This window comes from Octodon degus, unplaced genomic scaffold, assembly GCF_000260255.1.
Source record: "Octodon degus isolate 3935 unplaced genomic scaffold, OctDeg1.0 scaffold00267, whole genome shotgun sequence".
In the NCBI taxonomy this organism is placed as follows: domain Eukaryota; kingdom Metazoa; phylum Chordata; class Mammalia; order Rodentia; family Octodontidae; genus Octodon; species Octodon degus.
In genome coordinates, this window is record NW_004524843.1 from 2,224,241 (window position 1) to 2,249,166 (window position 24,926).

Sequence of the window (24,926 nt, forward strand, 5' to 3'; positions counted from 1 at the left end):
GGGGATTGAACTCAGGCCCTTGTGCTTGCCAGGCAAGCACTTATTCTACTGAGCCATCTCCCAGGCTCCCTAAACTAGAAATTATTCACAACTGTGTTGTTGAGGAAGAGCATTTTATATTCCTAACAAGAGATCTAAATTGTATTCTGTATTCACATTGTTTACACATACTTTCCCACAAGTCACTTTATAGATCACTTTTTGGTATAAAGTTATGACCGTGCTCGCTTCGGCAGCACATATACTAAAATTGGAACGATACAGAGAAGATGAGCATGGCCCCTGTGCCAGGATGACACCAAATTCGTGAAGCGTTCCATATTTTTCTGTTATGGACTACTGGACTCTTGGAATGGTTTGCTGAGTTCACACACCTATAATATTCAAATGATGGAACTAAACAAAAAAGGGGATACAGATGAATGTTCCTTTTGTATCTGTGTATTCAAAGTGGTTAGGATAGATATATAGTTACATTCTGTTAATGAATAGAGGGATTTGTTCTAATAGTGTTTGTACATAGGATATCATGTCCGCATCTTGTACAGCAATTAACCACTGGGAAGAATGTATGCAATGTGTTCATTATGGAAACTGTCCTACCAATTTGATTTGAAGCTGTCTCATTGCTATTTGTTTCTCAATAAAATTATGGAAAAAAAATAAAAAGGGCTGCTAACTTTTGAGTCTAAAAGAAAAAATAAAAAAATAAAATTACGATCAATTTAAGATGCTCCCACTACCATTCTGGCACCTACATTTCAGAAGAGCTCTTCGTCATATAAGAGATGTTTGTGGGTACTAATGAAGAATAAAATAGCACCTGGTCAGCGCTACAAAGGTATGTGATTCTCTCTGAATCTGGAAATGGACAGTCAGCCATGCTAGTTGCCTGAACAAGTCATGAATGATGGTAAATGCATCTTGAATTATCGATGCAAAACTTTATATTTTAATACCTAAATATAGTACAAATAATAGCCTTTAGAATATTTTACCGGAGCTGCTTTGATTAAGTATACCCTTCACTTCTCATCTTTCCCTAGAAATCATTTGGTGATCTTTCAAAAAGACTTGCAATAAGAAAACGCTTGCAGTGTAAAAATTTTACATGGTATTTGAACACCATTTATCCAGAAGTGTATGTGCCAGACCTTAATCCGGTGATAGCTGGATATGTGAGTATTTTCCTTTTTTTAATTGATAGACTTCTTGCTACCACCAGTTCCATAGTTCAGGGAAAATTGCTGGCATACTTTCTAGCTTCTTGCTTTTGAGATTTTACATCATTATTATTAACAATCATAACCTCTGGAATAACAAGTAATGTTCTGTAGAGTTTATTGACAAAATGTAAACTAGATAGACTTAACTCTTTTAAATGACTTGACAATTTTCCTTTAGATTAAAAGTGTTGGTCAGCCTCTGTGTCTGGACGTTGGAGAGAATAATCAAGGAGGCAAACCACTGATTTTGTACACATGCCATGGACTTGGGGGGAACCAGGTGAGCGTGACCCTGGAAATCTTACCTCTCATTAGCACTTGCAAACCCAAAAGATGTTGCTCATTCTGCACAACTTCCAACTCAGCTTTGTACTCAAGTCAGCTGATGTGTACACGTTTTCAGACTGAACAGGATAACTGATACTGAAGTTGTAGGGTATTTTGTTTTGATTTTCACTCTATCCATTTAATAGAAACAAATTAGAAAATAATAGAATACTACCATGTCAAATTTTAAGGCCTCATTTATGTAGAACTTTGATATTTATGTGACTAGTGGTTGGATTACACATACTATATATATGTACAGTAGTGTCAGAGAACTTAGGAGGTTGTGTGTAGGACAAGAATGTCTGCTTTGTATTTTAAGATGATTCTGGCATTTGTCACCTTAACACAGTCATTAGTTTTATTTCAGTTTATACCCTTAAGCTTTTTTGTATCAAACATTGTACTTTAACTATTTTGCAAATTTTAGTTCCTTGAGTGATAAAAACAGATAGCAAATATGTTGAGCGTATTCTTTTATGTTTCCTTTTGTTTCAGTCATATAATGATGTTTTATAGCATACAACTCCATTGCATCAGTATTTGTATAGATGTCAAGTACAACATATGTTGGTTATATAACTGGGTTTAGCTAATACACTGGTACAAGGCAGTTTATGTTACTGTAGCTTTATGACACCTGATGGTTTGCTTCATTCCCTTTTTCTTCCAGGATGTCTGTCCTAGTTCTAAGGTGCAGCTTTGTCTAGTATCCAGCCAGATAATTACATACTACTTTTTCCAACCAATGTAGCTTCAAGCACTTTCCATTCCTTATTATATAGGAGAGTGAAACTCCCAACCTGAAAGATACCTGGGATGAGTTCATGTTTTCTAAGACTGAAGAATGAATTTTAGGAACAAGGGAGGTTAAGAGTAGAATATATTTATTTGGGGAAAAGAAAGCTTATGTCCCAGACAGAGGGGACCTGAGCAGGTTGTCCAGGGATCCGTAGTTTCTAGGGATTTTTATAGAGCAAAAAACTATGATATGGCATGGATACAGGTAGGAAAATGGGAACTTGCACATGAGGTGGGCCAAAACTGTGGTTAACCAGAAAGACTACAAGTACAATTGCTCACGTAAAATTGGTGAAATCAAGATCAAATGAGGAAAGTCACATAGCAAGCAGGCAGGGATAGGAAGGAAGCAGGAGCTCTTCCTGTTGGGGGCTGGGTTAGTGACTCTTTCTGGCTTCTTCAAGATGACTGATACCTATTTAGAATATCAATCCCTGATGCCCATCCCTGGGAAGTATGTGGCTGCATTTGTGTACTCTTCTGTTGAGGACAGGCCCACAGCACGAGTGTCTGTTTCCCCCAAAGTTGCAAGGTCATTTTGTCTTCCACATTGTCTCCTTCAAGGGCCTAGCCCTGTCTGACTGCCTATGATATTTCTAACTCAGCTGCCTGTAATACTTACAGGTTCCATATTAATGACATTTGAATAATAGGTAAGGGCTGGCTATATAGCTCAGCAGGCTTAGGTAAGCACAGGGGCCAGGGTTCAATTCCGGTCACTGCATGCTGCACCGGCCCGCCCCCAAGTGTGCTGAGCTGGTGATGAAGTCCGGGCGTGGTGGCACATGCCTGCAATCCCAGCACTAGGGAAGCAAAAATCAGGAGGATCACTACGAATCTGAGCTGCATAGTGAGACCCTGCACACACACACACACACACACACACACACACACACACACACAAATATAATAATAATAATAATAATAATAATAATAATAATAGGTAAAATACTGGAAAGACTTTCTTACCATCTTTGAAATCTTTAGGTTTGTCATTTTTAGTTAAGTATGATTAGAATCCTATTTTCTTTCCTCATCTAATAAGTGCCACTTTCTTTCAGTATTTCTATTTGAAATTTCCTGGAGTATGGAACAAAGATATGTGCTAATGTTTGTGGGGCAACTACTCGGATACATGAAAGGTTTACTACAATGCCTGCCTAGCACATAAGGACTATCAGAAACAAATTTCAGAAATATCTGAAATATTTCTATCAAGAGCCACGTCCCCAGCCCTGAGACCAAATTCTTGTCTCATTTGTACCCTTTCCCCGCTACTCACAGAATGGATTGTGTGTCCCTCCTTTAATTTTGAGGTGACCACTTAATTTCTTTCCTGTCCTTAGAAAAGGAAAGTGATGTTTTTGCCACTGATTCGGCCATGCGACATTCGTCTGACTTTTTCTGGGTCTGAAGCTGCTGTCTCTAAAAGTAGCATCTCATTGTGCTTTGTATTGGTCAGTGCTGGAGAAATCTTGAACAGCTTATGTATAAAAAATATAAAATTGTATATTATTTTGAAATTTTGCTTGGAGTGCATGGCTAGCTTATCTGGCTGTGAGGAGTTCTCTTCAGTCTGGGCTGGCAGTGTGCCGATCTTTGGAAGCTTTCCCCACCCATGCCCCACTCTTAGGTGAGGGTTCTGTGAGGTCTGTTAAGTATACATGCTGCGGCTTATGGGCTTAAGAGGTATGCTCCTGGATCGTGGTCTGGGGACCAGTCAGGAAAACAATACAACCAGTAGTGCAGTTGTTTTAATACTGAATATTGTTAGGTGTCTTTCTGAATAAAGAACCAGTCCCTCTAAACCTCAGGGAAAAAAATATCAGAAACAAAAGATCAGATTGATGTTTTACTTGTGGAAGGAAATAAAGTGAGTGTGAAAGCAGGACTATGGACAAAGATATGTGGGGCATATGCTTGTGGGGCATCTACCCTGATACATGAAAGGTTTAATACAATACCTGCCTAGCACATAAGACTTCAATAAATATCAGTTAAATAAGTTAAATACAGATTATTTCTTTTTTTTCTTTTTTTTTTTTTGGCAGAACTAGGGATTGAACTCAGACCCTTGCGCTTGCCAGGGAAGCGCCAATTCCACTGAGCCATCTCTCCGGCCCCCTATTTCATTTTTTAAATCTGCATTTTTTTTGAATTTAAAGAGAAAAAATAATACAGAATTTCAAAATAAAATGATAGGAAATTAACAATGGTTATTATGTCATGTATTATGATCTTCAAGGTAGTTGCTCAGATTACAAGACATAGTCATGTGAAATTGATCAATCTGTATAAGCATTAACCGTTCATTTCAGTGAACTAATAGCAGTCATCTTCGGTATCTTCTTTGTGTGTGTATGTTTATTTTCCCTTCTTTTCTCCTTTTCCCATCCTAGTTGCTATTACTTTTTTAATTCCATCTTTTTTATTTTATGAAAAAAATAAATTTTCATGACCAAATAGTAAGAAAATAACAACAGTTATTGCACTGTGTAGCATTATCTTCAAAGTACTCACTATAAGCCATAAACCAAAAAAATCTTACAAAAAATAAACAGATAATAGTACAAACTTTCATTTCAACAATTGAAGATCAACTGTTAGAATAAATGAAATAAAATATTTTTAGGGCCTGGGAGATGGCTCAGCAGCTTAAATGGCTTCCTGAAAAGCTCAGGGTTCTGAGTTCAATCCCTGGTACCCCCCCCCCCCCCCCCAAAAAAAGAAATATTTTTAAAGCAATGAAATACATAATCTGGGGAAGTATTTGAACTTCTCCGTTCTTCCTATTTATTTCTCTTCTATTTTTCCCATTATTTGTATAGTGATTCTCATATAAAAGAAACCACACAGTATTTGAATTGCATGCCTGACTTGCTGTTTCTCCCAAAATAAGACTGGCTCTTATATTATTTTTTGTTCCAAAACATGCAGTAGGGATTATTTTCAGGGACTGCTTTATTTTTTCATGTAAAACAATCTGCATTTATTCATATAAAAAACAGTGTACATGTGTTCCAAGACAGTCATGTCATCTTCTGAGACATTATCATAATTCTCCAAACCCCGGATTCCAGCCTGAGTTTCTTACAGCTCCATTCGCTGTAGAACTGCTGGCCCCACTCTCCTGTTCAGCAATCCAGCGCTCCTTAAATGAGCACTTCCTGTCCCTGTAGCCCCGTGCAGTCCAGTGGCCACTCAGCTGTCAGGGATTTTACCCCATGAATTCTTCGCCCAGGTCGTGACCTCTTGCAGCTAGGTTTCACAAATTTTCCATTAAATCAAGTATTCATTGAAGACTTAGAAGACCGGAATGGAAACAAAAATGATGACAGTTAAGCATAATGGTTCACACAAAAGCAGTGAATAATTAATTGCAAGCACTGAAATTCAGAAAATGTTTATCTATTTCACATGAGTGCATTAAGTATGTCCATTACAACAGTTGAAAGGTTGAATCATGAAAATTCATGTTAGACACAACCACATTCCTTCATTATCAAGTGCATACTTTATTTAATTGTGCTGTATTTGTACTCTGGTCATTTGGTAATAAATGTCAAGTTTATCTATGTCAGTGTTTATCTCTTATCCAAAAACTCTTGCTTGGGTATTTACAAATGATTAATTATAATTTATTTTCTTTAAGTAGTAATGTTAATAATATTTATATTTATTTATGTATTAATATGGTTTTATAATTTAACACATCAGTCATATTGCAGTAGGTTACTAAAAGTGTTCATGTAACTGATAATCTAAAACAGGGTTTGCTTTTCAGCGTTCTGAGCATTCTGAAAAATCATGGTAGAGCTTAATTAACAGTTAGGTCTTATATGGGGGAAGACAGGCAAGATAGCTCAGCAGACTAAGTGCCTGCTTAGGCAGGTGCAGGGACCTGTCCCTCGGCATGCTGAGCCAGCCACTGTCACCAAGCATGCCTGGAACCCCGAATCCGAGCTGTGTAGTGAGACTTACACCAAATATATTAAAAAAAAAAAAAACTTATTTGGGAAATACAAAATTTCACTAAGATTTGTGTTCTTAAAATGTATCCATTTACCTATGAATGCCTCGAGTTTCTTTCTTTATGGCACCATACTAATCCTTTGTGTATAAATACGACATTTTTCTTATCCATTCATCATTGATAGATATGTATATCTTATTTCCAAGATCTACATATTTATTATAAATTATACTGCTGTAAAGCAGGGTGTGTATGTATCCCTGTGATATATTCATTTTAACTCCTTTGGGAAGATATCTGGAAGAGAGATAGCTGGGTCAAATGGAATTTCAATGTTTAGATTTTTGAGGAACTTCTACACTGATTTACCTAGTGCTTGTAATAGTTTACATTCCCACCACCCACATAATAGTGTTATTTTCTCCCAAATCCTCCTCAGCATTTGATATTATTAGTTATTTTATGATAGCCATTCTTTCTGGAGTGAGCTGATATCTCATTGTAGTTTTAATTTGCAATTCTCTGCTGGCCAGTGATGATGAGCATTTTTTCTTGTATTTATCAGTGACTTGTGCTTCTTCTGAGAGGTGTTTATTCATTTTGGTTGCTTGTTTTTTTGACAGGACCTTTTGTTTGTTTGACAGGATCTTTTGTTTGTGGTAGGATCTAACTTTAGGGGGTTTCTTTAATTATTCTTGATTTAGTCCTCTGTGGAGTAGCTGGCAGTTTGGGTTTTTTTCCCTCATTCTGTAGATTGTATCTTCACTCTGTTGGCTTTTTCCTTTGCTGTGCAGAAACTTTTCATTTTGGTATGATTCCATTAGTTGATTCTTGGTATTATTTCTTGTGTCATAATATTCTGTTCAGAGAGCCTTTGCCTATGCCTGTCTTCAAGAATTGTACCTATTTTGTCTTCTACCAGATAGTTTCTGATTTAAAACTTATGTCTTTAATCCATTCTTATTTGTATGGTACCTACAAAGATATATGGGTCTACTGTCAGTCTTCTGCATGTAGATATGCAGCACTATTTATCAAAGAGGCTTTCTCCCAGTGTATGTTTTTAGCTTCTTTGTCAAAGATCAAATAGTAGCTATATGTTCCAAAGATTGTTTCTGCTTCTTCTATTCTGTTTTATTGATCTATATTTTTTTGTGCCAGTACCATGCTATTTTAATCACTATAGCTTTATAGTATAACTTTAAGCCTGGGGTGTAATACCACCTGCTTTACTTCTGTTATCCAGTATTGCTTTTGCCATTCTGGGTCTCTTCTGATCTCATACAAATTTTAGGGTAGTTTGTTTCAGTTCTGTGAGAAATGAAATTGGTATTTGACTAGGATTGCATTATTTCTATGTATTAGTTTTGGAAGTGTAGCCATTTTTTTAAATGTATTTGGTGCAGGGTGCTCAGGGTCTCACTACGTAGATTGGACTTGTAGTGCTCCTCCTTTTTTCAGCCTCCCCAGTGCTGGGATTACAGCGCACACCACCACACCCAGTCTCAATCACCATCTCAGCATGCCCTGATAGCAGGACCAGCAGGGCACAATGGGGATCAAACACCGGCCACTGCACTCTGCCTAAACAGGTGTTTTAGTGTGCTAAGCTATATTACTGGCCCTGGAAGTATAGCCATTTTGACCATGTTGGTTCTATATATCCAGTAATAGAGGTTATTTTTGTATTTTTTGATATCTTTATTTCCCTTTTCAATCTAATGTAAATTTCATTAGAGGGGCCTTTCATTTCCTTAGGTTAATTCCTAAGCATTTAATTTTCTGATGCTATTATGAAAGATGTTGTTTTCCCAATTTCTTTTTTAGTGAGTTTCAGTGAGTGTGTATAAAAATACTATTGATTTCTGTTTGTTTGTTTTATATCCTGCTATACTCCCAAATTTGATTCTCAGATTGAGGAGACTTTTAGTGGAGTTTTTGAGTCTTGTAAGTAAAGGATCATGTCATCTGCAAATAATGATGTTTTGAATTTGTCTATACATATCCCTTTTATTTCTTTTCCTTCTCTTGTTGCTCTGGATAATGCTTTGAGGACTGTTTGAACAGGAGTATGATAGTGGATGTCTTTGTCTTGTTTCTGATTTTAGAGGGAAAGCCTTCACCTTTTCCCCAGGTAACATGGTGTTAGCAGTAGGTTGATCATGAATTTCTTTAGCATGTTGAGATAAATACTTTGTATACCTACTATGTTCAGGGTTTTAATTACAAATTGATGTTGGCTTTTGTCAAAGGTTTTTCTGCATCTATTGAGATGATCATGTGATTTTTTTGTCTTTGCTTCTGTTTATGTGAATTACATTTATTGATTTACATGCCATGAACCATCTCTGCATCCCTGGAATGAAAACTACTTGGTCAGAGTTCACAATCTTTTTGGTGATTGTTGCGTTCTATTTGCAGTATTTTGCTAAGGATTTTTCACTTGTATTCATTAAAGAAATTGGCCTTTAGTTTTCTTTTTTGGTTGCATCTGTCTCTGGTTTTGGAATCAAACTAAAACTTGTCTCCAGGAATGAGTTTGGTAGAATTGCTTCTCTTCGAATTTCACTGAAGAGTTTGAAAAAAGTGGATACTAAATCTTCTCTAAATTTCTTGTAGAATTCAGCTATGAATCCATTGGGATTTTTTTTTGTTGGTAGGTTTTTTTTTTAATTACATTTTCAATTTTGTTTCCCATTATCAGGTTATTCAGAGTTTCTATATTTTCTTTACTCAGCTTTGGCATTTCATATGTATCTAGGAAACTGCCCATTACCTCTGTGTTTCTCATTCTGTGAGAGTAAAGACTTTGGAAGTAGGTACTGATGACCTTCTGAATTACTCTAGGGTTTGTAGTGATTTTACCCTTTTTATTCCTTACTGCATGAATTTAGGTTTTTCTTTCCTTTTTTAAAATAGGTTGGCTAGGGGTTGATCAATTTTATTTATTCTTTCAAAGAACCAACTCTTTAATTCATTTATGCTTTGTATTGTTTTCTTTGCCTCCATTGCTTTAATTTCTGCTGTAAGCTTCATAATTTCCTATCTTATTTCGGCTTTGGGTTTGACTTGTTCTTCTTTTTCCAGGAGCTTGAGGTGCAGCATAAGATCCTTTATTTGGGTTTGTTCTGTTTATCTAATGTGCAAATTTACCACTATAAATTTTCCTTTTATATCAGCTTTCATTGTATCCCACAGATTCCAGTAAGTTGTATCTGCATTTTCGTTTGATTGTAAATATTTTTTAATTTCTTCTTTAATTTCATCTATGACCTACTGATTGGTTAGGAGGTTGTTGTTTCATTTCCATGTGTTTATGGTGTTTCTGTGGGGGTTTTTGTCAATAATTTCCAGTTCTATTGCACTGTGGTCAGATAGTATGCATGGGATAATTTCAATGTCTTTGCATTTGCTTAAACGTGCTGTGTATGTTAGTATATGGCCTGTTTTGGAGAATGTCCCATGTGCAGCTGAGAAGAATGTGTATTGTGTTGCTGCTGGGTGAAATACTCTATGAGTCTACTAAGTCAGTTTCCTAATAAGTTTGGTTTAGTTCTGTTATTTGCTGATTTTTCCCCTAGTTGATCCATCTTTTTGTGATGGTGGTGTATTAAAGTCACCCATTACAATTGTGTTACCGGTCATTTGATTTTTCATGTTTGTTAAAATGTGTCTTATATAGATGGGTGCTCCTACATTGGATGCATATATATTTATAATTGTTATCTCTGTAGTATGTAGTGACCTTCTTTATCTCTTTCAATGATTTTTGGTTTGAAGTTGATATTGTCAACAACCAGAATAGCTGTAGCTGTCCCTGCTTTTTTCTGGTTTCCTGTGGCATGAAGAATTGTCCTCCTGCCTTTGACTTTAAGTCTGTGAATTTCCTTTTGAGTTAGATGTGTTTCTTGTATGCGGCATATTGTTGGATTTTGTTTCTTAATCTACTCTGCTAGTCTGTTTCTTTTGATTGGTGATTTGAGACCATTTACTTTGATGGTTATAATTGGTACATATCTGCTCATCTTTGTCTTGTTATGTTCCTGCTATAGGTTCTGTACATTTTTCCTCTTTTTACTTACTTGCTCTGGTGGTTCCTTTCTATTATTCTTTAAACTGTGGTTGTTTTTGTCTTTTTGTAGAATATCTGTACTCTTTGTAAGGTTAGTTTGGTGGTCATGAATTTCTTCAGTTGTTCTTTGTCGTGGAACGATCTTATCTCACCACTGAATTTATACACAGTTTTGCAAGGTACATCAATCTGGATTGGAAGTTATTTTCTTTCAGGACCTGAAATACTTCACTCCGAACTCTTTTTGATTTGGCTTGTGTTAAGAAATCTGCTGTGATTCTGATGGGCTTTCCATTGTTGGTGATCTGCTTCTTCTCTTCTTCCCTGTAGCAGATTTTAATATTCTATTATTTTGCTGAATTTCTGAGATCTTCATTATTATGTGTCTAGTTATAGCTTTATTTTGATTATGGCTGTTTGGAATTCTGTATGCCTTGCTTATTTGTATGTCAGATTCCTTTATCATGTTTGGAAAATTTTCTGCTAGTACTTCTACAGATAGTCTTTTTATGTCATTTATGCTTGCTGTCTCTTGCTGTTTATTGACACCTATTTTTTTTTTCTATCTTAGGAAGAGGTCTACAGGGTCTGCAAGGTGTTTGGGGGTCTCACTACTAGATCGGACTTCCAGTGATGCATCTGTTTATAGCCTCCAAAGAGCTGGGGTTACAGGCGCATGCCACCATACCCAGTCTCAATTGCCATTTCAGCCTGCCCTGGGGCCAGGGCCAGCATGGCAGCCCCGTGGATTGAACCCTTGGTGCACCTGCTTGCAGGTGCTTTAATCCACTGAACTATTTGGCTGGCCCTACACCTATATCTCATATTATTTTTCTTTGCATCATTTTGTAGCTGCTAAATTGTTATTTCCTGGTTCTTTGTTATTTTTAAGAGATCTTTTATTTCATGTTCATTAGCTGCACCACTGTCTTTGAGGTCTGAGAGTCTGTCTTCAGTTTCATCCAAGTGGCTTTGCGGGCTTTCAATGGAATTCTTAATTTCCTGGAATTCTGTTTGAATCTGTTTCATACATTCTAATACTTTCCTGTATTGTTCATTCAGTGTTTCCATCATTTTTCTATTCTCTTTTTTTAAAAAATCTGTGTCTTCTTTAGCTATGCTGAGCAATTCTTTCATGATTTTTGTCCTTTTTTTTTTTAACCTGAGAGATTATTTCTGATCTGATTTCTTCTGCAGCCTGTTGGACTTGTTTCTTTACTTCAGCTTCTTCACTTCAGAGATTTCAGGTGTGTGATTTCCAAGTGCTTGCTTGTATGTTTTTTCTCTCCTGGATTAGTTCTGGGTGGGCTGGAAAATTGAGATTATCTTCTATTCCTATGTTTTGGCATTTTTGAAGCTCCTGTTAATCACCCAGACATAGAAGTGGTGGGAGAGTGGCAGAGCGGGGGTCCATAAGGTTCTGCTACAGTGAGGAACAGGATGGGCCTCACCAAGGCTTTTGCTACTAGTAGACAGCTGGTTGATACTCAACAAAGCTTCAGTGTAGGTAGTAGGTAGATGCTGGATTCACTAGAATTCCATGGGCCACCCAGAATCCTCCTAAGCTTTTAAAAGGTTGGACCAGCCCCAGCACAAGTTCAACACCTGTATGCTATAGGCCAAGGGATGCAAATCACCAAGGTCCTCCAAATTTATTAAATGGTTGGACCTACACCCTAATTTCTCGGTTTTTTCTGAGCATGCCAGTTGTTTGGTGTGTGTGTTTGTGAAGTAATTACCCACAATTTTATGAATTTCAGCAACGTCCATTGTAAGTTCTTTTTTTTTTTTTTTTTGTATGTTAGGGAAGGGTCTACAGGGTGTTCAGGGTCTCACTACTAGATTGGACTCATAGTGATCTGCCTGTTTACAGCCTCCCAAGAGTGGGGACTACAGGCATGCACCACTGCGCCCAGTCTCAGTTGCCCTCTCAGCACACCCCAGGGGCGGGGCTGGAACAGCAGGCTCAGGGTGGAATCCTTGGCCCCTGCACCTGCTTGCAGGTCCTTTAATCTACTGAGCTATTTGGCTGACCCTCCCTTTCTTATTTCTAATTGCATTAATTTTCATGTTTTCTTTCCTTTTATGGTAAGGCTGATTAAAGTTTTATGCATTTTGTTTATTCTTTCAGAGAGCCATCTCTTCAATTGCTTGATTACTTGCAATTATTTTTGTGTATTTGTTACAGGGTGTCACTATGCAGCTCAGACTCATAGTGATCCTCCTGTTTCAGCCACCCAGCACTGAGATTACAGGCATGTGCCACCACACCTGGTTTTGGTGTTGGCTCACTGCATGTTGTGCTGGAGATCGAACCCAGATCTTGTGCTTGCTTAGGCAGGCAGTTGAACTGCTGAGCTATCTCTGTGGCCCTAATTACAATTTTTTAAAATCTCTATTTCATTAATTTCTGCCCTGCTCTTTAGGATCTCCTTTGTTGAACAAGCTCTTGAATTGTTATTGCTTTTCTAATAACTTGAGATACATCTTTAGTTTATTTGAAGGGGCTCATTATATTTTTCTGATATAAGCACTGACCATTATAAACTCCCCAAATGGGAGTTTATGTTGCTCCTTTCAGTGTGTCCCATAAATTCTGGTATGTTACACTGGAATTATTATTTAATTCTAGAATCTTTTTTTCCCCCAATTTCCTCTGTTATCCATTGATTATTCAAGAGTGAGTTATTTTCCATATGTTTGCATAGATTCTTGGGGTTTTTGTTGTTGTTGTTGGTTTCTAGTTTTGTTGCACTGTGATGTTATGCATGGTAAAATTTTGATTCTTTTGCATTTGTTTAGGCATACTTTATTCACTAGTATGTGGTCTTCTGTGTGGGGCTGAAAAATGTGAATAATGTGGATTCTGTTTTTGTTGGGTTGAACATCCTGTATATGTTCATTAAATCTGTTTATTCAAAGAATTGATTCAACTCTCCTATTTCTTTATTGATTTTTGTTTTTTTTTTTTTAGTGGACCTACTTCTGGTAGTTGGATGTCAAGATTTATCAACTATAATTATATTAATGTTTATTTGATCTTTCATGTTCATCATGTTTTATGATGTCGGGTATGCCATGATTTGGATCATACGTATTTCGTATCACTTTAAATTCCTTTTGAGTACGTCTATTAACCATTATATACCATCTTTCTTTTCCTCTTTTGATCATCTTTGGCTTAAAGTCCACTTTGTCTGAAAATAAGATAGCTATTCCTGCTTGTATTGGGTTTTCTTTTTCTTAAATGCACCTCATTGCTTCAACTTTTTTTTTTTTCTTTCTGTATTTAGGACAGGGTCTACAGGGTCTCACTATGTAGATCGGACTTGTAGTGATTCTCCTGTTTTCAGCCTCCCAAGAGCTGGGATTACAGGCTCATGCCACCACACCCAGTCTCAATCACCGTGTCAGTGTGCCCCATGGGTGGGGCCAGCACAGCTCGGTGGGGATTGAACCCTGGCTGCTGCGCTCTTCATCAACTTTGAAAGATAATTCCATAGAATATAATAGTTTGGCTTGCAAATTGTTTTCCTAAAGAGCTTGAAACACTTCATTCTATTCTTTACCTGCCGTTAAGGTTTATATTGAGACATCTGTTTTATTCTAGTAGAGTTTCTGTTTTTCCTTTCTAGATGATTCATTTTTTTTTTTTTCTGACAACCTTTAAGATTCTGTTCTTGTGTTTTATTTCTGGTATATTATGTATTATGTTGTTTTATTCTGATCTTGATTCTCCAACATTCTGTATGCTGCATTTATCTATAATTTTTTTTTTCCACACTGGACAGTTTGCTATTATTTACACAAACAGCTTTTTTATACCCTTTGTGCTGTCTTCTGACTTGTTTACTAATTCAGATTACTCTTACATTTGTGCTCTTTAAGTCATCCAGCAGGTGGTGGATCCATTTCTTATGTTCCCTTGTTTTGTTTTTCAGGTATCTCTCATTATATCCTGCAGCTATATTCCTAGTTCCAGCACTGTTCTCACATTGGTCTGTTCTGATTGCTATACTTTCAATTATGCTTTTAACTTGGATTTCTGTTTAGAAATTTCCATTTTTTTCTATGTACAAATTTCTGTTCTGAGTCTTGCACATATTAACCCATTCATCTTCAGTATTCTATGGGGGTAGGAACTATTAAATTACTCATTTTACAATTCGGGACACAGGTATAGAGAATGGCCATCGTTTTGGTTTAATGAAAATTCCTTTGACTGAGATGAATAAGAAAAGGAGCATAAGAGGAAGAGGGTAGTGATGTGTTTGCTAGAAATTTCTAGGCCCATTTATGGTGTCCCTGAGTTGCCTCTATTCTATCTTCTAACTTCCAGTGTCTACAGTGGAGAAGGTGAGGCCCTGCTAATTAAGTTTCCTCTGTTGGTAATACATGGAAAGAAGACTGGAATGGCTCCTATCATCAAAACTCAGCATGTTTGATACCTATTTTCACTGCATTATTTTATTGAAGTAGACATAACCTTATTATTCAAGTGTGGCTGCCTAGTTGTTTTTCATTGTGTGGGTGAACATATAGGGTGTTTATCGGTAACAAGACTCTTCCTTCTACAGTACTTTGAATATTCTGCTCAACATGAAATCCGGCACAGCATCCAGAAGGAATTATGTCTTCATGCTACTCTGAATCTGCTTCTGCTGAAAGCATGTGCCTACAAAGGTCCCAGGACCGTTGCCATTGGGGAGCAGATATGGGAAATGCAGAAGGTACTACAGTGCAGTAAATTTACCCACTTTTTTCCAATTATTTTTATTAGCTCTAATGATTAACTGGGAAAGTGTGTGAAATGTAATGCATTAATATTACCCATCAGAATTTCTCTGCCTTTATTAGTTTTCTTGTGTCTGCCCACATGACAAGAAAATATATGTGGTATTGCTAGGAATGAAATAATTGTAAAATTACTTGGTGGAAGTCTGGTTTATGTAGCTCAAGACTTTCTGTGAATTACTAAAAATAGTTGCTTACTTTTGGTATTTTAGGGTGTCTCAAAATTCTTTTTGAGTAATTCACATTTTTCCCACCCAGGAGAGAGAAAAATGTATTTTTTCATAAAGTAATTCTTCCTCTTATTTAGTACTTCTCTATGAATCTATGATTGAAAGAATATATGACATATCTTTTGTTTTTAAACATGTTTTCAAGCTTAATGGGTCATAGTAATTCTTGCATTCTTATATAACAACTGTTTTATACAGTACTGAAATATCATAAGACTGCTTTTTATGATTTATGAGGTTTTTGAGTTTATCACTTAGGAATAAACCAATGGAATGCTTCTTGCTCGAGTAGTTGGTTTAGATTTTTCTCTATTTGCTAATCTTGATTAATATAACAATGTCTTAAGTTAATTGAACATTAGTGGCATAGGTGATGGTGCTTACAGCAGAGACCAAGAGTATTTTATGAGTTATAACTGATCCTGGGTGACTTGAACTGTAGACTGGTATACATTCAGTATGCAAGTCTCACTTCTGCTTCAATGAGATTGTAAGTCATTTGCATATTTCTCAGTGAATTATGTGCCTTACAACTTAATGTCTTACTGTGTTTCCTCTTATCCTAGGATCAACTGCTGTATAATCCGTTCTTAAAACTGTGCCTTTCAGCAAATGGAGAGCATCCAAACTTAGTGTCGTGCAGTCCATCAGATCCACTCCAAAAATGGATTTTTAACCAAAATGATTAAGTGTTCCTTAAAATTAAGGAGTTGGAAATGAGATATTCTTTCTCATAAAACTGTGACTAGGCGTACACTGTAGTTTTGGGAAGTTATGCAAAAGCAGCTAATTGTAACTTATTCCAAGTGCATTTTCCTTATTTATATCTTCAAATGTCTATGTAGCACAGCTACAGAAATCCCGTTTCTGTTTTAAAGCACAATAGCTAGTAATACCAAAGACCGTTTTGAAATGTCCAGATGTAGAAGAGATGTTTACAGAATGATGACAATTATTTTCTTAGTAAACTGATATTTGTGTGTTTGTACGCTTGAGGATATTCATAGCTATAGTCATACACTCACTATGTAACTTCCCCTAGTTTTTTTTTTGGGGGGGGGAAGGATAAAGATCTGATACTGTATTTTTTTAAACTACATAGCAATGGATTAATGAAGGTCAAGCAGTGGCCTTTGTATGGAAACCAGGTAATTTTTATAGATGTAGAATTTACTATTTTAAAATGCAGGTAAAATTATTTTGTCTTTTGTTGTATTGTCTGTCAGATGTTTCCTTAAATATGAAGTTGAATAAGAAGGTATTTTTAACACTTAAATTTGTTGGGAAATCTTAAAATATTTTTAAAATCTGAATCTACTCTACTTGATGCACTTGATGGCTTTTAAGAAAATATATTGTGTGCTTTTCCAAAGCAATTTTTAAAAACTTTATAAATTATTACCTGTTGAAAGTTGTCCTTTTCCTTTCTTCTAGTTTTTTTTCTTACCAAAATTTACTAATTTTGAATGCGTATAACATTGACTTTTAAATATGGAATACTTGACTCACTTAGTGCTACATTTTATTTGTTTTTGATTCATTATGGATTGTCTTTGTAATGAATTTTTTCACAAAAATTTATTTTTACCTATATGGAAAGTACAATAAAAATCCTAATTACTATTATAGTCATTTGCTTAAATTTCTTCCTCGTTTGGATAAAATCTGTACTTAATAATAAATAGGGGAGGTATGAATCTTATATACTCTTATTTTTAATATCTATTGTTGATAAAACCACCACATTTCCCTAAGAAAAATTCAAACACTTGATATAAATAGCATAAAAATTAGAGAATGGAAAACATGCTTTTTAGATATTTAGAAAATTTTCTACAAATTACTACTTTCCTTGAGCATCTGATAGTGATTTTTTTTTTTAAAACTATACTTACTTGGGAGATTTAACACTTTATTTTTGGTAATTTTATAAGTAGATCTCTTATAGTCTTATTCCAGAAGTAAAATATGATGAGCTTTATATTTTAAATTTATCAGAGTCTTAAATATATAAAAGAAAATACTTCTTGATTGTTGCCCCCTTTATTGTTTATAAGTTTAAACTTGTATTCAAATTCCTGTATTCTCATTGATTACTAGCCAAAATTATTTAGATTCAACTAATATTTGTTTTGTGTCTAACTTTGTGTCAGACTTTGGTGAACACAGTTAACACTTACTGTCTTTGAGTGATGTCTCCTCAGACAGAAACAAAGAAATAATTTTGAAATAGTGAGTGCCTGTGTGATGTTACATTTTATAATGCAAATGTTGTTTCACTTATTGGTATTTGATATTTCATTAATAAATAAAAATCATGCTCTTGTTATAAACTAGTAATAATACATAATAAGTATATAGCTATGCTGACAAATGTATAATTTCTATTTCTCAATTTGTTACATTAGAAATGAACATTCATGAACAGCTGCTGCTCTGAAAGCTTGTTGTAACTCCAAAAACAATGTAAAACAATTTTTCAAAAAATATTTTATAAACAAACTTAAGGAAAATCTGTTTTAGGAAAATGAAATCATGCTGAAGGTCCTCCTCGTATCATTATGTGTTGTATCATGATCCAACTTGAATCTGTTTAAATTAATCTGATTTTATTATGGCTGAGTTAAATCCACCTAAAGTAAAAGTCCCTACTTGATATTGGCCTCTCAGACTTTTGCTCAACTGTCAGACTAATAATTTCATTAAACATTGGCCGTTTGGTGTGGGTAGTGTCTTTTATAAATCTGTGTTTGGGGACTTTGTTAACAGGGAGTTATTTATAGACCCTGGCTGCCACCCACTGAACAATTTGAATGCACCCAAGTGTGAAATTGCAAAACTCTTGCTCAATTTGATGCTGCCAAGGCAAATGGTCTAGGTGCTACACAGGACCTGGCATGCTGCCTTCATTCCAGAGGACCAAGCCTTCAGAACTCCACGTTGGTAAACTGCACCTGCTAGGGTCAACCAGATGGGCAGGAGCACTAAAAATGAACCACACACATGGCCACAGCAGAAACTAAGCTACCTGCGAAAATTGCCTATTGCTATAATGAGTGATGATGAATTTCAAATCCCTATCTTATCAGAGAATGGTCTTAATAGCCCAGTTAAGTACTATATAAGCCATCAAAACTTAGGTGCAAAAAAGTGGAGTGCTGATATTTTTGAGAAAACCAGATAAATTCTTAGGAAAGAGTAGGAAAAAAAATCATGAAAAGAAATGCTGAATCACAGGTGGACATGAACTATACAAGTGAAAGTGACAATGAAAGATTCGGCACTGAAATTATTTCATATTTCACTGAAAACAATAAACATATTGATCTTAAGATACTTCGTCCGGAGTATGAGCTGTGGAGGAGAGGTTTTGGAGAACTCTCAGATGCCTCGTCATACTCAGATAAAAGGCCTTGAGCCTACAAGCGTACATTTGTGAAGGAATTTACATACACACAAACATACAGGTATGTTTGTTCATGTATGTTTTTATTTAAAATATTTTTATTTCCTTTCTATGGGTTTCTATTTTAACAACGATTTCAAGTCATCCAGGTGCTTTCAAGAGGAGGTTCGCCCTGCACACATCCCATTTTTGATCTCTAGTTTTCTACAGTATTTCCACACAGTGCCTTACTGAGCCTACTAAGGCAGTGAGATAATAATCTGCAAGACAGTCCCTATCTTCTTGAAGGTCATATGCCAGTTATGTGGTCCTCAGTGAAGTGTCGCAACAGAATGATGTTTTGAAGAGATACTGTCTCATGATGACCCCATAGCATCAGCTTCTGGGGACTTGACTGGCTGAAGATAGAGGAGCAGACAGAAGGCCCATGTTTGTTTATGTATTAAGGACATGGTCTACAGGGTCTCACTATGTAGATCGGACTTGTAGGGAGTGATTTTCCTGTTCTCAGCCTCCCAAGTGCCAGGATTACAGGTGCGCGCCACCACACCCAATCTCAATCACCATCTCAGCGCCCCTTGGGGGCGGGGCTGGCATAGCACTCAAATCCCAGCCCCTGCACTCTGCCCAAGCAGGCACTTTAGTCCCCTGAGCTATCTGGCCAGCCAGGCCCCATGTTCTGATGTTAAATAATTAAAGCAGTACTCCCAAATTTTATTTTAGACATCCTGAGGAACTTATTAAAAGGCAGAATCAGTAGACCTGGGCTGAAGCCTTTGATTCTGGGTTTCTGTCATGCGCTCATGATGTCAAACCTGCTGACCCTGGAGCTGCACTCTTGAGTAGAAAGTATGTCCATTCAGTCAGCGCCTAGATCCTTTGAAACCACAGTGAGGATTTCCACCATACTCCTCCCTTACTTCTTCAGACATCTCCAGAAGTTAATGATAATACCCATTGTTGTCCTTATGGTTTGCTGGAAGCGTCTGTGTCCTTTGTATATCATTGATTTGATCAGTCCTTAACCTCTGATCACCTCCTACTCTGGAAACTTTTATTCCTATTATTTGACTAGAAAACCCTTCTATGATGTGCTCTTCATTATTCTGCCTGAAATGAGGTGGAACATTGAATATGCTTTCTCTATTCGTGAGAGGGCTGTGGTGTTTTGCTTTGTATTCTGTCATTCCCCTTGGACTTCAAGGCTAGGATTTGGAATACATTTCTTCTTTCTCAAAAAAAAAAAAAAAAAAAAAAATTCCCTTTTACTTAAAACAATTCAATGTGGGTACTTCATCCTCTACCTTCGGTGCTGCTGCCACTTACTCAAGAGTCTGTGGATCATTTCTCGTAACTCATTCCAGCTACCAGTTGAGTATTTTAGCTCCTATTGGGCTTCTTGTGTTCCTACTACCTTTATCCTCATAGGCAGATCCAATGCACATCGTCCTGGGATGTAGGCCCTTGCCTGCCCCGTTCCTCCTCTGAGTCTCGCTCCCTGGATAGCACCAGCAGCCATTTCTGCTCTGGCAGCTTGACCACCTTATCTTGTTGAGCACCTTCTATTCTAATTAACTCTGTCTAGAACATTTTCCGCTTTGAGACTTTCAAACCTTTGGTCTTTAAAGTTAATTCTTTTTCACTCCTAATTCCCACGTCAATTTCTTCAGGACACCTACCCAGAAAATGAACAACAAATACCCTGGATATAGAAAATACTTGCCCTTGGTAACCCCATACCCACACAGTTTTCTTCCTGTGCTGATGTGGTTCGCACCATGTTGCAGCTCTCCATCTGCCTCTTTTCTTCCCTCCCTGCTGTGCAGCACACTCCTCTACACACACTTTTCTTAGGTCTCCTGTCTCATGGATGCTGTGTCTTCCTCTGTCCCGTTTTGCTTTCTCATTTTGGAGGAGTGTATCATGCCATAATTTTCTGGAAAAGGTTTCAGGATGTATGCAGTTTCAAAATTTTTATATTGAAAATATCTTCATTCTCATATCTAAGAGTATGGATTTCTTTCATGGAAATGCTATTTTTTTCTGATATGTTGAAGGTTTTATTTTATCTTCTACATTTTAGTATTGAAAACTCCAATGCATTTTTTTTTTATTCTTGACCTCATGTTAGGGATCTTGTTTTTTCCTCTCAGATAGTCACACATCTTTGTACTCTCCCAGTGTTCTAAAATTTGACATAAAAATTCTGTATTACTATACGTTTTGCTGTTTCTTTAATGTCTTTGTGAGAAAAGTGCCAAATTTTTCTTAAGTGTGCCTCTTTTGTATTCTTCATTTCATCATATCAGACTTCTAATATGATAAATCCTTAACTGATATTTGAGTATAAAATAAAGTATTGGGCTGGGGAGCTCAGCAATCTACGCACCTGCCTAGCAAGCCCAAGGACCTACCTGGGTTCAATCTTTGTTAAGGTATGCCAGGCTGATTGTGTTGTCCCTGCCAAGGAGACCGGGCGTGGTGGTGCATGCTGAAGTCTCAGCACTGGTGAGGCTGAGGCAAGAGGATCGCTATGAGTCAGAGCTATATAGTGAGACCCTGTACCAAATAAACACATAAATAAATAAAAGATTTTTTTAAAAAAGAAAAGATATTTTTCTATTGTACTTTTCCTCTAACTCTGTTTTTATGTCTATCATTTATAATTTCCAAGAGCATTTCCATCAGTGCTTCACAGTGTACCACAAGAAATTGTTATTTTATAAATGAAACTCATTTTATAAATGAAATCTTATTTTATAAATGTGATTGTTTTATCTTTCTAAGAATATTAATGGTTGCTGAGGTTTTTTTTTGTGCATCTTTTAGTTTCCATGTATTCCATGTTTTTTTTTTAAAAACTACTTTTTAAAAACTGATTATTTTCTGTCCACTCCATATTGGGTACTTTCCTCAAGGGTCTGTTGGTCTTTCACAATCTGTCTCTAACAGGAATATCCCATACTTACTGGAAGCTTTAGTGCTAGCAAGGCTTGTTGGTGTGGTCTTTCCTGTGGAGTGACCTAGCGGGGGCCCTTGTACAACAGGGGAAAGGAGACATTAAATCCCCAGGGAAGACCCTTCCAGTCACCTGCCTGGAGTGAGCAAGTCTCATTGCTGTGCAAAGAAGGGAGCTGGACACGCAGCTTCTGCTTGAATAGGAGAGGGTTGGGGGCTCTCACAGTGAGTGGACTGGCAGCCAGGCATCCCCCTACTCACTGTCTCCCTCACTCCAGCCTGAGCAGTTCCTGCTGCTTTCCGTAGTCCTGCAGTGTAAAATGGATTGTTGATCTGGTTTTTCCACTGCTAGCTTTGGATTGTCTGTGTTCTGTTGCCAGCCATTACTGATTTTCTTTCTAGCTTTCTAACGGTGGTGGTATTGAACCTCTCTCCTGCTCTTTTCCCTCTGGATTTATGATTCCCCCCACCCATGTCTTCACTGTCATTTCCGTAGGCTTTTGGGATACAGCACAGGAAAGTAAGAGCAGAATTTGATATTCTTGATGAAAACTCTGTGTCAATGGCTTCCAGTCTGCTGTCACTAACAAATTCCAAAGTGCCAGATTCAATGTCCCTTCCCGGCCCTCATCTATGAACTTCTTCCATATTTGAAACAGTGGTCTACAGCTATTCCGTTTGTGACTCTCCTCTCTGCAAGTCTGTAGCACACCAGCTTTGATCTCTAGGTCCAGCTGTGGAGCTTCAAACCATCCTTGTACCTTACGAGAGCTCCAAGAATCTCGCAACGAATTCCTTTGCATCTTTGGCTATGCCTTTAGTCTACTTGATTATTTTCCCTACAACCTGAGTCAGCTTTATAATAAAAAACACATGTCTCCCTTGCCTTTGCAACCCTCCAGGGGCTCCCAGTTGTTCTTAGGCTAAAACTCATTGTCCTTGCTACAGCCTACTTGGCTGTGTGACCCTGTCAGGCCATGCCTGCTTCCCCTGCTTCTTCAAGGACCACTTTTTCACTGGCCCATTGGCCTCCAGGCTCAGCTTTCACTTCCTATTTGTGTCATTTGTCAACCTTGTTCTAGCTTGAAAAGCTGTACTTTCTTTGTCTGGATCCTCATCACAGCAGTATCTTTTACACCTTTTAGTTCTCAGCTCAAATAACATTCAGAGACAAGACCTTCCTTTACAAAATAACCCAGTCACCACCGAATTATCATGTTTGTTTTCCTTATTATATTTACTACCACCTGAAATTATTGTCTGATCTGTATTTTATGTAGAAACTGGTCTTTTGTCTCCATTATAGAAGATCATCCTTAGGAAGACAAGATAAACAATGAAACCCATATCACCTTGCTACTTAGGTAGATGTAGTACATCTGTTACATAAAATTGCATTTTCCAGGGCTGCTAATATTAAATAAGGATAAACTTCAGTATGAAAATGTTGTAAGTGTGGGACTAAAGACTAAAGGTGGAAGATGGGAAGAGAGAGGAGGCAATGAGGAAGATTTTGCTTGATGATCATTAACTTTTACAAGAACTTGAGTGTGAAAAAAAATCTGAGGGGCCACAGAGATAGCTCAGCAGACTAAGTCAAGCTCACTGGCCTGGGTTCAATACCTGGCATCATATGCCGAGCCAGCCCTGCCCCAGTATGCTGAGCCAACCATGGAGAATGGGTGTGGTGGTGCATGCCTGTAATCCCAGGGCTGGGGAGGCTGAAGACAGGAGGATCACTGTGAGTCTGAGCTGTAAGGTGAGACCCTATACCCAATACATAAAATTAAAAAGAAAAAATAAATCTCAGTACTTCTGACAGAGAACCTAGATTTATTTATGAGATCCTGTAGTACAGGAACAATGGAGTGCTGCTTTGTTAGCACATGGGCTAAAGGGAGAAGAGTGGAATGAAGGAGTAGAGATTCTAGTTCACACAGCATGTGACGAAGAAATTCATTACCGGAAGGGTTCACGTCGATGGAAATGTTAAACACTTTTATAAAGTAAACTCGCCAACACTGCCACATTCGCAGTTGGTGAGGAAAGCTGAGCTGTGTGGTATGCCTCCACGCTTTTACCGTGAGGCAGCAGAGGGTGCCTGCAGGAGCTTTTCCTTGACTACTCTTTCCCAGGCAGCAAGTCCTGGGAAAGTTAAGAGATTGCTTCTATCTGACATCATCATAGTTTTTTCCATATTTCATTAGAATCAGAGCTACGTGTTGTATAATTCTTATGAGAGAAATCGATCCTTTTTAGTACATCTTTTAAACATTGTTCCTCTTGGGCCAGCCAAATAACTCAGCAGATTAAAGCACCTGCAAGCAGGCGCAGGGGCCGGAGGGGCTATCCCTAGGCCTGCCGTGCCAGCCCCGCCCCTGGGGCGTGCTGAGACAGCGATTGAGATTGGAAGTGGTGGCACACACCTGTAATCCCAGCACTGGAGAGCCTGAGACAGGAGGATTGCTTCGAGTTTAAGGCCAACATACACTACAAAGCAAGACCCTATCTCAAAAACAAAAACAAAACAAAAAACAAAAAATCTACACCCCCACCCAAAAATTACAATCTTAATTATAAAAATATTTTGAGGGGCAGCTGGTGAAATAGCTTAGTGGTCTAAGCACCTACGTGGCAGGCACAGAGACCCAGGCTCGATCTCCACATGCCATGACAGTCCCACCCCAGGTACCACACTCCTGTAATCCCAGCACTAGGGAGGCTGAGACAGGAGGATCACTATGACTGAGCTGCATAGCAAGACCCTGTATCAAATAATAAATGATTTTTTAAAAATATTTTTGGGAAAAAATATTTGGAAAGTGTCAGTGGAGTTGAGAGTGGTAAAAAGTTACTTATATAAACTTAAAGGTGACCAAATAACTGCTACCAACTTGTGAAGTATTTGTTAAGTAGGAGGAATATTATTTCTGTCATTCTGTGTTACAGTGTTAGTGTGATTTCGCTGTTCCCTCAAAGTTCTTATTGCCAGCAATAGAAATTAATTCTGGATGATTTAAATGGAAAAGGAGCTTGTTGACAGGAAATTGAGTCGTTCACAGAATAATTTAGAACACTGGGGAAAAGAACGAAAAAACATTGGACAGGCAGGATAAAGAAAAGTGCAAAGCTTTGAAGT

The 24,926-nt window shown here is 37.3% G+C and overlaps 1 protein-coding gene and 1 non-coding gene across 4 annotated transcripts in view; both read left to right on the plus strand.

Moving 5' to 3' along the window:
• Positions 1 to 17,299, plus strand: part of Galnt3 (polypeptide N-acetylgalactosaminyltransferase 3) — a 68,536-nt gene extending 51,237 nt beyond the window's left edge. For all 3 annotated transcript variants that reach the window (XM_004646389.2, XM_023706628.1, XM_023706629.1), the window contains exons 8-11: positions 1,047 to 1,178; positions 1,405 to 1,506; positions 14,977 to 15,129; positions 15,990 to 17,299. In XM_004646389.2, coding sequence (XP_004646446.1) covers positions 1,047 to 1,178; positions 1,405 to 1,506; positions 14,977 to 15,129; positions 15,990 to 16,112 — 510 coding nt within the window. In that variant the 3' untranslated portion in view covers positions 16,113 to 17,299. The remainder of the gene's footprint in view (positions 1 to 1,046; positions 1,179 to 1,404; positions 1,507 to 14,976; positions 15,130 to 15,989) is intronic.
• LOC111814090 lies at positions 221 to 326 on the plus strand. Its single transcript, XR_002819162.1, has one exon. It is a non-coding gene; the product is annotated as a U6 spliceosomal RNA (small nuclear RNA).
• Positions 17,300 to 24,926: the final 7,627 nt, after the last annotated feature.